Below are 13,898 nucleotides of genomic sequence, written 5' to 3'. Positions count from 1 at the left end.
TGCACATGTACAATACATGCACAGAGAAGGAAACGTAAGACGTAGAAGTAACATGTAGAGAGACAGCGAGAAGTGCTTGCTCAGCCTTCAGCTCAGTGTAGGAGGATGGGAGGTTTGACTCTACAGGCGAGTCAGTGTGAAACAGTTCCACTCTTCTTATCACAAAGACAAATAAAGGGTTGTGCTCTGATTCAGACCTTTCTCAGTATGTGTCTATCCTAAATTAACCCCTGTGTCACCACTGATGCGCTGCAGACAATCAAGTCTTACTCTTTCCCTATTCTGTTTTAGTCTACGCTGTTTGGTTCAATTATATTCTATGCTTACATTAGAAACATTTCCTTTTTTGTTGTTGTTGTTTTCTTTCAGCATTTCTGTTTCTATTGTATTCTATTATATTCTACTGTATTTTAATCTGCTCTGTTCTATTCTACTCTATGTTAACAGTAGGAACACGTTTTGTTTTAGCTCTGAGCATGTACAGTATGTCAATATACAGTAGCAGAAGGCTCCTTGATAGAGAAGCTCCAATACGTTTAAAAGTAAAGAAAATAGCATCTAAAACATCTAATACTGCAAACATATGGAAAAGCTTGTTTTATAGTAGACCCATGAATATCACCACATACAGCATATGCTGTTGTATGAGCCAATCACCATGAATATCATGGTTTCTCTGGTTGATCTACTATCACATATACCTGCATTTGACCAGATACTGTCCCTTACAAGTCACTAAGGGGTTAAATCATATTCAGAAATAGGCAGACCCGAAACCATGTTGATTTGTTTGGTACAGTATCTTGTCTCTCACTACTGACTCTATCTCGTGACTCATATAACACTGCTGTTGCCGTCCCTGTTCTCCCTACAGGTACAGATATGTGTCTTTCTGTGCTACGCCTTATATTGCTAACTCATGTCATGGCTATGTTCCTTCTCTAGGTACTTGATTGAGGAACTGAGGACTTGTGATCCACTCTACACTACACTATACTACACTACACTACACTACACTATACTATACTATACTATACTATACTATACTATACTATACTATACTATACTATACTACACTACACTACACTACACTATACTATACTATACTATACTATACTATACTATACTATACTATACTATACTACACTACACTACACTACACTACACTACACTACACACTACACTACACTACACTACACTACACTACACTACACTACATTGCAGTTCAGAGCAGTGCACTACACAGCACTTTACTACACTATACTATACTATAATATACTGCTGGCTATGGTACTGTACTACACTGTACTATATTATACTATACTACACTGTACTATACTACACTATACTACACTACACCGTATTGTACAGTACTACAGTATACTGAACTATACTATACTGCACTGCACTATACTACAGGCTATGGTACTGTACTGGACTGTACTGTTTGTCTACCTTCTGTTTCTTAGTTAAGGCCTATTTAACCTGTATGTAGGCCTATAGTATGGGCCTTGTTTGGTCCTCTAAGAAACTGATGACCAGTGTTTTCATTGGCAGGCTATTTCTAATAGAGGTTTCTTATGACAAGGTACTCTAAGTTCCTGTTTGTGGCATGTGAAGTCCTGTACTTCCTGTCATGTGACTGTCTCATGGTACTAACTGTACACAGGAAGGGCCTTAAGCAACACAGAGAGATGAGTAAGTCATGTTACTACGGAAACAGAATTATTCCCACGATCCGTCACACACACACACACACAACAGCCATCATTATGGGAGACTGAAAACTCTGGAATTACAGAACAACCATTGTGTAGGATGTAGCTACAAAGGGAGTGTGTTTTCTCACACTGATGTACAAACGTGTTAAGTTATATATTCTCTGAGTCAAATAAAAGAAGACATGATGAATTCCTCTTTGTTTGTTAATGGGATCATAACAGGATGACCACTATGGGCGGTAGGGATTTTTGCACACCATTTATAACTTAGCAACATATCTATTACTGAAAGTGGGTGGAAGGAAATTAAGCCATTTGCCAGAATATAAAACACAAGTTCACACAGTTTATCATCCTGGCAACTAGAACATCATATTCAACCATACCCAGCACTAGGGTTTTCCCCACCTACCCACAGGCCCTGCAGCCCTGCAACCCTGCAGCCTGGGGGGTCTGGTACTGGTCTGGGTTGAGTTGGGTTGTGAGTCAGGTCCAGGAGAGGAGAGCAGAGGAACTGACTCAGGACTATATCAGGACCAACTGTGTTCCAGTCTAAACAATATTAGCTCCCAGGTCACACACAAATCTTCCATTGTGTGTTTAATGAGTCTGCCATGTCAGACATGCGGAGGCAAGAGGCTAAGAGAGATTTCCCCTGTCTAACCCCTCAGCTCTCCCAGGCTCAGACAGAGAGAGCCACCACCATGGTACTGTGCAGGCTTGGGTTCTATTAGTGTTTGTTTTCAGAGCTTGATTGGGCTTGCCTGACCTTGCCTGGCGCAATGAAATCAATAGAATTGTCCCAAGATTCCACCCCTGCCCATCTGGCACTCCATCAGATAGGCTCAAGCAAAAGCACAAATTATTGGAAAAAAATAAAGTTTATTTGAACCCAGGTCTGGTGCTGGGTATTGTAACTCTCCAGGTCAAGACAGAGAGACCCTTAATGGACTGTGTGGGTGATTCTCCCAGCCCCAGCCCTACCCCCTACTGTACACAAACACACACACACACACACACACACACACACACACACACACACACACACACACACACACACACACACACACACAATGGGTAATTTAGCCAGACGTAGGCCAACAGCTGAGTCCCTGTCCTCAGTATGATTATCTACTGTGTGAAACCCGCCTGGACACTTTCTCACTGGTCACCCCTACTGTCAACCGCCTGACACACAAAGCAACCAATCAATACCCTCCGCTCCCAGAGGGGACAGAGAATAAAGAGACCCATTGGAGCCTGTCACCAGCCTAGGCAGGAAGTATTCAACCAGACAATGGGTCATCTCAACTACAGGGATGCCTTTAGGTGAGTCAATAATGCTGTGTAATGCATTATGATTTGGCCATCGTGTTCAAAGAGGAGCTCCCATATGACTCTTAAAAAAACCTTTGGCAGCAGCTCTGAGGCAATATACTGCCACCTTGAGGCACACACAAAATACTACACCACCTATTAACCCGTAACCATTCTAACCAAGTGAAATATCAACGTAAGGAGTCATATAGAGTTCTGTTACAATCTCAAAATTGCAAGATGACATTGTCTAGCCTAGTTTTAAATGCATGAGCTACGCTTCCTCAAAAACACTATCCTGAAAGCTATGATGACCAATGCAAAACAAGTTGTCAAAGCAATTCTGTTGTCCAATAATGTTTAATATCCCATAGAGAAAAAGTATTAGAAATACAACAAAATCAAGGGTTTATATATCCTTCTAAATATTGACTGTGCCAAAATGCCGGGGGGGAAGGACTTGGTGGAGGTTATAACCAATGTCATGTCTCACAGGTTCCACTAGATAGTGCTAACACCTAAAGCATTGCATAGTGCTTCTTGTCACCGTGGTATAACATAAGCTCCTCGTGACTATGCACATGAGGATATATTTTAATTACATTCAAATAGAATCAATTCTAAATCATATGGATAATTTCATGGATATCACTTTCTATCTACTACACAGTTCAGATTACCAGTCCTTGATTGCTATTCTACATAAATGTTACACAAAATGACACTACAGAATGCACAGACATCTGTTTCTTTATTCAGTTTGCAATTATTACACTCTCTCTAGGTCTTTCACTAGATTACCACCAGTTTTGAGAACAGTACTAAAACCAAATGTGTTCAGACTACTGACAGTAAAAGAATAAAGTTCAGGCCGCCATTGCTGCCATTTCAAAAACATGTTTTTATGAATGCAAGTTTCAAGGCCACCACTTCCTCTTCTCAGCACCAAACAATGACAGCTTTTTACTGGAAACCAGTCCTGCTGACTAAAAACAGACTGGGGAGCCGTTGTGAACTCAGGTGTCGTAACGAGTTTTAGGGGTGCTGAGCGAGTCCTTGTGTCACCAAGCTAATCTCCCACCCTTCCTATCTCTGCTTTCAGTGTGTAGTGACCAGAGATCCACACACACACACACACACACGCACACGCACACGCACACACGCACGCACGCACGCACGCACGCACACACGCACACACACACACACACACACACACACACACACACAAACACTCTCTCTTAAAGATAATTACCACTACCACCATCATGCTGTGACACAGCAGTCAACCAGCCAGCTCCTGTTGATCAAGCCAATCAGAGAAGGGGAATTCACTCTAAATGGGAATCACAAGGATGTTGTGTTCTAGAATCAATCATAGGATGATGACCTCACTGTTGTCCCCAGGTTGGTCTTATTCTGAATTCCAATTATGTCAGCTATGTGCTGAGCATGTACATATAGGGTTTGTTTGTTTCTTGTTCATCTTAACTTGGTATTATGTGTGTTTTCTGTTCCACTTAAATTGCTGTTATGGGCAGTTTTGTCTATCACAGTAAATTGCTGGTATGTGTTTTCTGCTTGGCTTAAATTGCTGGTATGTGTTTACCATTTGGTAGGTTGCTGATATGGCTGTGGTATGTGTCTCTCTTTCTCCTTCTCTCTCTCCCTTCCTCTCTCTGCTGGAAATGAATTCCACCCACCGTAATAAAGGATTCTTCTCTCTCTCTCTGTCTGCATATGCCAGAGCTACAACACAGCACACAGGTATCCCTCTCTCTCTCTCTCTGTCTCTGCCTATACCCAACCAAGCTACAACACGGCACACAGGTATCTTTATCTGTCCCTATCTCTCTTTCTTCCCTCCCTCCCTCCCTCTCCCTCTCTCTCTCTCAAGCAAGCCTACAACACAGCACACAGGCACCTACCCTAGATTAAGGTCACCTTTGTGGTTTCTGAGGAGCAATATGGAAATTACTGTTCTATTCAAGGCATATCTGATTAATGTAGCGAGCTCACTCTGCCAGATTACCAACCACATGAATGGGTGAGTCAGGGAGGGAAGTCCCTGACTACTCATTCTGAAAGACTGAAAATGGGTTCATTAAGTCCAGAAACAAAAGATAGAGTGAGATGATGTTGAGTTGTAGTGTAGCTACATTGATGATCTTCTTTAACCTCTTAAAATGTATATTTAATTTCTTGCAAATGTGTTGTTCAAGGTGGTCACTGGTCAGCTGTCCTAGTCTCCTATCCCATCTCAGTAGAACAGTGAAAGTAAATGGGCTGGATTAAATAGTTGGAGGTTTGTTTGCATTCACCTCTAGACAGTGGTTGTATATCAGTCACAAGGTGAAGGAAAGGAAAAGAGAAAAGAAAGCCATTTAGAATAGTTGAGAAACAGCATAACAGTGTCTACATTTGAAATATGCAAAAGTGTAACAGATGTTGTAGGCCTAGTTCCAATTCACAGCAGACGCTCCCATGACTGGCTGGCTAGGTGTGACGCAAATAAATGACGTACGTACGTGACTCGGCAGTCTCATCACAAACTCTGGGCCCTATATTCTTATAGAGAACATATGAGTTCACACAGGAATGTATATATATATATATATATATATATATATATATATATATATATATATATATATATATATATATATATATATATATATATATATATAATATATAAATAATATACTATAAATATATAGATAAATATATAGTATTTCATAGGCAGTAGACAATGTAACATATGCGTAAAAGACAGTCGCCTACACTCCGGTATAACACACGTAATCGGAGGTTCAAAGACTACTGGATTGGGACACGTTATAAACCTTGTAGGTTTTTGAAATACTAAAATGAACAGGAAACTAGCTTTACTATCTCGTGCTGACACCACACACTTCCTTTTATCTCTCTGCAAACCGCCCATTACGCATGAGTGCGCTCGCGCTGTGCTCTCCACAGTTTTCAAATGGCTCAGCTCGTTCGCTTCATTTGCAAATGACAAATGTAGAGCATATAAAATATCATAAAATGTGTTCACTATTCTAAACATAGGTTTGTTGCACCAAAGTTAACCCTTATGTGTGCATTTTTGTCACAGATGTATCTATCCAAGTGTCACTATGTGGTTAATGCGCTTCCTCAAACTTTCTCTTTCAAAAACGATAAATATTTCTTGCCTTACCATTTCTAAGTTGGTATGGAAATAAGACTCAAAGGTATAGAATTGGTTATGTTCGTGTGAAAACACTTACCCGTTATCATTTGCAGTGTAGCAGAAACGTCTGTGGTTACAACTCTGTTGGAGAGCTGCGAGAGTTGGGTGGAGAATTAATATTTTACCAGTCATTTCGAAGTTTGCATAATTACCAAGTCCTTATAAAACGGACTAAGTAATGTCCTAACTTATCTATGTTCTGTCTCCTTATTTACTCAACTTACTCAACAACTTATTGCAGCTCTAGTCTGGAGTCATTCATACTGGAGCTTAGCAGGAGTTGGACTGACACTTATTTTTTTTTAAGTTGGTCACACCCACCCCATTCTGCGAACTGGCAACTCACCATTCAAATTCAAGCCTGAATGAACTAACTGCATTCTATTGCCTTGATGTAAGAACATATCATGTACTAAACACACACACACACACACACACACACAGGAAACACTTCAATTCAGAGTATGTATAAAGTATATTATCTGTATAAATAATACAGTGCTAAACATTACCATAAATGTCAACTGTCTATTTCAACAGAGGTAAAATAACAGACCACTAGACCAGAAATATGAAACATACATTTTAATGCAACATATGACAAAAAAATAGGGTTCTATTCCTGTTTCAGTGTAGCCAATATATCCCAATATATATGTCAGAACCCAATTTACAGTATATATTAGATACTCATATAGGCAACTTTGTCTAGTTTCAGTGTTGACTCAGGACGTACGAACCTTTAGGGCCAGATAGGGTGTGTACAGAATGACATACATAGAATGTTTTATTGTGGAAACAGCCCTCTCTCCCTAGGGTGCATAGTTCCCACAAGCATATTAAAAGCACTGGGCTTTGAAAAGCACAAACAAGAATACACCCACTCCAGTGGAGGCTGGTGGAGGTAGAAATTGGAGGATGGGGCTCATTGTAATGCATGTAATGGAACGAGGAATGGTATCAAACACATGTTTGATACATTCCTTATTCCATTCCATGCATTACAATGAGCCTGTCTCCCGATTTGTGCCTCCACCAGCCTCCCCTGACCCTCTCCCTCCAGTTCTGCTTGGACAGCAACAAAGTCCCATGACTACTTCTGGAATGTGACAACGTCAACCCAGAAAAAAACAAAACAGTATTTCCAGGATATGAAGTACAGTAAAAGGCCAAAGTGACTCTGTGTCAGCTTACTCAAATAACAGGTTACTATGTAGTTTCAGAGAGAGGTTAAAATGAGTGAGCATTACAGGTCACTTTCATTTTGATCAGTTAGCCTACATCCCCTCAGAATTTGCATTACATTACTCCCTGGCCCGGGCAGGCAGCAACATCGCCACTGTGTGACATTTCAACATTTAATAGTATTATGCAGCTGATCATAGAAGCTGAGAAACCAGATAAAATTAAATACAATTATCAAATACAGTTATCTTACTGTAGTTCATACTTTAACCACTCCCCTCCCAACAAGCTTTAACAAGTTGTAGGCCTATCACACTTCAAAAGTATATTCACAGGAGCTGAGAAACATCTCAAGTTATCCTAGTTTTACTTTCACCAGGCGACCACTCCCCTTCTAACGGCTAAACAGGGAGAGGTTGCAGGAGAGGAGTAGAACACGTTCTAGATTCCTCCCATTCTCGGTTGGTCTCTGCCTCTTCATCATGCTTTAAATACTTTTTATCTTGTCTGTATGTGTGTGTGTGTGTGTGTGTGTGTGTGTGTGAGAGAGAGAGAGAGTGATTATCAGTAGACCACATGGCAACAGAGAATGTGAAAGTGAAATCCAAGTGAATTGAAGATTAGTGTAACCCTGCATGTCAATTTACTTAAATTGCAACAGTAATCTGAGTCAGGTTAATCAATGGGGCCCCATCTGCTGTATACAGTCTATGGATCTATGTCTATGTGCCACAAAGACATAGGCTAGCCAAGACACTAGGTATACAGTACCATTCATGGCTATCTGTAGACAAATGGAACTGTTTGGACACACAATGACAAACTGAAACAACTCTGCAGTTTAGCATGGGGTGGAAAAGCGGGCGTGGTAGCTGACAGTATTTGTTGTAGGATGTTTTTAATTTACTGTGGAATGTTCTCAGAGCAGAACTGTGTTCCTAGAACACTGCAAGGACCCGAGCATTCCACTGCTCTACAGCCCACGCACAACCTCCCAACACACACACACACACACACACACACAAAACTAATATCTGAAAGGCCGGAGCAGCTTCTCTGATTATTAATTACAGATTAACAGGTCTAGACTGTATCCTGCGCTGAAATGTCTTGTGTAATGTGTGAGAAAATACAAAACGACTACACATGCACACAGGGCTGGCTGAAATAACAGGTTAGGTATGCCATGTACAGGGCAGATATTGATCCTGCACGAACCCTGCTTAGAGTTACAGTAACGTCACATATAAACACATACAGCACCAAATGTGTCTCAAATGCCATTTATTTGATTTTCTGCACTTTTTCATATTGGGTACAAACATACAGTGGGTACAAACATTTGAAATACAAGTACTGTATTAAGGAAGCCTTTACAATGACGGCATATCGTCATATTAAATCCTTTCCTTGAGTTGCGACAATCAGTACAGTTCTGAAGCAGGGTGATATCTACGGCCAGGACTGATGATGTCGGAGGAGCCACAATCACGACTTGATGGAAGAGCCATGATTGAAGAGAAATGGTGGAAGAGACATCAGTAACATCAGTGACATCAGAGTGGCCAGAGTGAGGTTGTCAACAGACCAGAGTGACGTCAGAGAGAAAAGTCAGTGATGTTGGCAGGCCTGTTGTGTGATGTCAGGAGGTGTCTTGTGTGACATCAGAGCAACATCAGTAGGCGTGTTGTGTGACATCAGAGCAACATTAGCAGGCGTGTTGTCCTATCCCGGTCCCAGCGTTCCCCAGCAGCAGAGGGGCCAGGCGGAGCAGAGCTCGGACAGGGATGCCTAGCTTACTGAATCTCAGTAGCAGCTCAGGGAATGAGCTACTTCCTGGAGGAGAGAGAGAGAGAAAGACCAGCAGAGGTGAGACATGAGAGGCTAGCAGAGGTGAGACATGAGACCAACTGAGACATGAGGGAGACCAGCAAAAGTGAGAGATGAAATGAGGTACCAGCAGGGGTGAGAGATGAGAGACAAGCAGAGGTAAGAGACCAGCAGAGGTGAGACAGGAGATGAAAGAGACCAGCAGAGGTGAGACACGAGAGACCAGCAGTGGTGAGGCAGGAGATGAGAGACCAGCAGAGGTGAGAGATGAGAGACAAGCAGAGGTGAGAGATGAGAGAGACCAGCGAGACAAGAGATGAGAGAGACCTGTAGAGGTGAGAGAACAGCAGAGGTGAGACATGAGAGATCAGTAGAGGTGATCAATGAGGTAGACTAGCAGAGGTGAGACATGAGGGAGACCAGCAGAGGTAAGACATGACAGACCAGCTCAGTCATGAGAGATCAGCAGAGGTAAGACATGAGAGGGAACAGCAGAGGTAAGACATGAGGGAGACCAGCAGTCCGACACTCCTTCAAGCCTGAGATAGACCAGACGATTAAGAAGTCAAACCAGGAATCTCTATTGAATACCAGTTTTTCTTGTAAAATAGTTTCAAACTGGATAATGGATTAAATTCAATGAAAAATGTAAGGATATGCATCAGTGCGATTTTACCTTCCAGGTGTGTGACAAAGGTTAAATAAATACTGTAAAAGAAAACCAATTTAACATGTATCAGTGTAGTTTACCTTCCAGTTGTGTGTGAGAGGTGTGACCGAGGCAGGGGATGGAGTGGTAGACAAGGAAGCAGGCTAGCATGTTCGACTGACTCTCCTCAGACTGGCCACTCATGTACGACCTCAACACATCACTGTTATCTGGGGGGAGAGAACACACACACACACACACACACACACACACACACACACACACACACAGGTTTGATCAAGATGTCAAGATATTTCTGAAGTATACAGTATCTGAAATTATGGGATAAGCCTAGGGTGAGCCCTGTGAATGTGATACGTGCCTTGATCAGGTTGTCAATGGTTCAAGTCTTCCATAACAACCTGCCATGGTTCCCACACCAGTGCAGTTTGCCGTTAACAGCTGTTGCACAGAGCAGAAAGACATGCTCTGGCATGTCCAGTCCCTTTGGTGGGAACTGTGTATATATTTGTGTGTGTGTGTGTGTCATTATACCCAGTGACTGAGGTGTGTTACAGAGTATTGTCAGATGAAGTGTGTAAACGGTGACATGTACGATCCTGCTAAAGAATGTGACAGTGCTTTGTGTGACTTGTTAGGAATTTGTATCTAGTGTAACACAAATGTCAAATGGATGTGTGTGACAGTCCATCACGCAGTTAAAGCGTTTTCCCTGTGTTAAACCATACCTGGTTTAAGATAGCATACATTTTCTTTCAGTTTACTTAAAGTGCACTTGATACAGCATGTGTGGTGCACTGGATGGACAAGGTTTGCTTGCATAATGATGGGAAAAGCTAAATCTAGCACACCTAGTCATAAAAAGATAACAAATACAGTTTGGTATTTGTTATATTTCAAAGGTCTGATTAGGTCCATGCTCACCAGTGAGCCAGTGGTCCAGGGAGCCATCAGCTGAATTTTTCATGACAGGGAGGAACTCAGAGCTGAGGAGGAGCCCCCTGCCTTGCCCCCCCTGCCCCCCCTGCCCCCCTCCCTCTCTGAGTCTGTCCTGCAGCACTCTGCTCTCACACAGCTCCAGAACCAGGCGCATCTGCCACAGAGAGAATGTCTCGCACATGTCTGCTCTCCGCAGTGCACGCACCGCCTTGGGGAAGACACACACACACACACACACAAAACAAAGAACAATGCAATGAGGAACTTCCAATACAGGTTGTTACAAGGCTTTTGTCCTTTTTAATGGTGTGTGACGAGCCATTTATCTGACACTTTTATCCAAAGCGACTTCAGTAGATTGAGTGGATACATTTGTAGTACACAGTTGTGTTCAAAATAATAGCAGTGTGATTAAAAAAGTGAGTAAAGCTCAAAATCCTTATAATAGCTTTTATTTCCATACACACAAATGCATTGGGAACACTGCACATTCTATTCCAAATCAAAACATGAAGAAAAATTTATCAAATGTGTTATTACTTTACAGAAAGTGAAGAAAAAGGAATATTAGGCTGTTCAAAAAAATAGCAAATGTCTGCAAATTTGTCTGAACATTTACTGTATAAACTGAAAAATGCTTGAAGATTTAGCTTTCCTGTGATTCACTGAACTAATATTTAGTTGTATAACCTCTGTTTCTGGGAACTGCTGCACATCTGTATTCCAGCCCAGGACGATTGGACTACATTCCACAATTCCTCTGCATTTCTTGGTTTTGCCTCAGAAACAGCATTTTTGATGTCACCTCACAAGTTTTCTATTGGATTAAGGTCCGGGGATTGGGCTGGCCACTCCATAACGTTAATCTTGTTGGTCTGGAACCAAGATGCTGCTCGCTTACTGGTGTGTTTGGGGTTGTTGTCTTGTTGAAACACCCATTTCAAGGGCATTTCCTCTTCGGCATAAGGCAACATGACCTCTTCAAGTATTTTGATGTATCCAAACTGATCCATGATCCCTGGTATGCAATAAATAGGCCCGACACCATAGTATGAGAAACATCCCCATATCATGATGCTTGCGCCACCATGCTTCACTGTCTTCACAGTGTACTGTGGCTTGAATTCAGTGTTTGGGGGTCATCTGACAAACTGTCTGCGGCCCCTAGACCCAAAAAGGGTCTTGCTTTCATCAGTCTACAAAATGTTGCGCCATTTCTCTTTAGGCCAGTCAATGTATTCTTTGGCAAATTGTAACCTCTTCAGCACAAGGTTTTTTCAACAATGGGACTTTGCGGGGGCTTCTTGCCGATAGCTTGGCTTCACATAGGCGTCTTCTAATTGTTACAGTACTCACAGGTAACTTTAGACCTTCTTTGATCACCCTGGAGCTGATCATTGGCTGAGTCTTTGCCATTTTGGCTATTCTTCGATCCATTCGAATGGTAGTTTTCCGTTTTCTTCCACTTCTTTCTGGTTTTGGTTACCATTTTAAAGCATTTGAGATCATTTTAGCTGAGCAGCCTATCATTTTCTGCACTTCTTTATATGTTTTCCCCTCTCCAATCAACTTTTTAATCAAAGTACGCTGTTCTTCTAAACAATGTCTGGAACGACCCATTTTACTCTGAGTTTTAGAGAGAAATGCACTATAACCAGCATGTACAACATTTGCTGCCTTCGTCCTTAAATAAGGGCCACCTGTGTGACACCTGTTTTTTCACAGAATGAATGACCTCACTAAGTGAACTCCACACTGCTATTATTTTGAACACATCCTTTTCAATTAATGATTCAATTACACAGAATCAGCAGCATGCATGTCATGACTGTTGGGTCTGTTGGTTTTCTATTACTCTACTACACCTACTAGTAAATTATTTGCCATGTAGAAATCTAATTTCTACCAAAAACAGTGATTGATCTGGTTAGTGATGTTGGACTGCTATTATTTTGAACACAACTGTATATGGTCCCAATCAAACCTACAACCTTAATGTTGCTAGCATCATGCTCTACCAACTGAGCCACAGAGGGGACATCAATCACAGACACTTTATTTTTTATTTAATTTAAGATTTGCACACACACAAAAACAAATGATTAAATGAAAATAAAAGAATATGAAAGGCATCAATTGAAAAGGAATATTATGACAGTTGCTCCAAGAGATATAAAATCAAATGTTGTGCGTCACGTACATCGCATACATCCGTAATTGACGATGAAATGCTTTGGGATTTTGCTCCTCGCAATAACAGTCGACAACAATCAACAATCAGTAATAGAATAGAATATAGTTATAATAAAAGTGACAATTGTAGTGCATAAGGGTGTAGTGTAATGGCTGAATAATAATAATAGTACAGTGTAAGTAGTAGTGCAAGTAGCAGCAATCATTTACAGTAATAGTGCAATGAATGTAGAGGCAATAATGTCAGACGTGCAAGAGCAGTGTCTACTGATCATAGGGGGGGGGGGGATAATTGAGCTCAAGTTCAAGGGGTGGTTGAGGTAGTGGTGGTTGAGCAGGGGGCAGGGGGGTCAGTTAAGCAGTCAAGTGGCCTGTAGGTAGAAACTGTTCCGGAGCCTGTTGGACCGGGTCTGGATGCTCCGGTACCTTTTGCCAGAAGGCAACAGAGAGAACAGGGAGTGGCCGGGGTGGCTGGGGTCCCTTATGATCTTCCGAGCCTCTCTTTCGTGCATCTGTAGAAGTTTGTAAGGATCTGGGGGTCCATACCACCTGAGGAAAGACAGCCGCTGGCTCACCGTCTTGATAACAGAATGGGTGTGGTGTGACCATGTTCTTCCTTCTGAAGTCTACGATCAGCTCTTTAGTTTTACTGATGTTCAGAGAGAGGTTGTTATCCTGGCACCAGTCCGCCAGGACTCTTACCTCATCCCTGTAGGCTGACTCGTCATTTTTAGTTATCATCAAGCCAACCACAGTGATGTCATCAGCAAACTTGATGATGGAGTTCGAGCTGTGTGTGACCACACAGTCGTGT

General features: G+C 41.8%; 1 protein-coding gene and 1 long non-coding RNA gene across 3 annotated transcripts in view; both read right to left on the bottom strand.

The window, feature by feature from the left end:
- Positions 1 to 6,527, bottom strand: part of LOC310822840 — a 29,978-nt gene extending 23,451 nt beyond the window's left edge. The window contains exon 1 of the long non-coding RNA XR_014554905.1: positions 6,305 to 6,527. This is a non-coding gene — a long non-coding RNA (uncharacterized lncRNA). The remainder of the gene's footprint in view (positions 1 to 6,304) is intronic.
- A 2,202-nt stretch (positions 6,528 to 8,729) lies between these two features.
- Positions 8,730 to 13,898, bottom strand: part of anapc1 (anaphase promoting complex subunit 1) — a 55,480-nt gene continuing 50,311 nt past the window's right edge. For both annotated transcript variants that reach the window (XM_083695353.1, XM_083695354.1), the window contains exons 47-49: positions 10,877 to 11,099; positions 10,033 to 10,161; positions 8,730 to 9,288 (exon numbers count right to left, since the gene is read on the bottom strand). In XM_083695353.1, the coding sequence (XP_083551479.1) occupies positions 9,161 to 9,288; positions 10,033 to 10,161; positions 10,877 to 11,099 (480 nt within the window). In that variant the 3' untranslated portion in view covers positions 8,730 to 9,160. The remainder of the gene's footprint in view (positions 9,289 to 10,032; positions 10,162 to 10,876; positions 11,100 to 13,898) is intronic.

This window comes from Argentina silus, assembly GCF_951799395.1.
Source record: "Argentina silus genome assembly, chromosome: X".
In the NCBI taxonomy this organism is placed as follows: Eukaryota; Metazoa; Chordata; class Actinopteri; order Argentiniformes; family Argentinidae; genus Argentina; species Argentina silus.
This window is presented reverse-complemented; position numbering and strand designations above follow the sequence as displayed.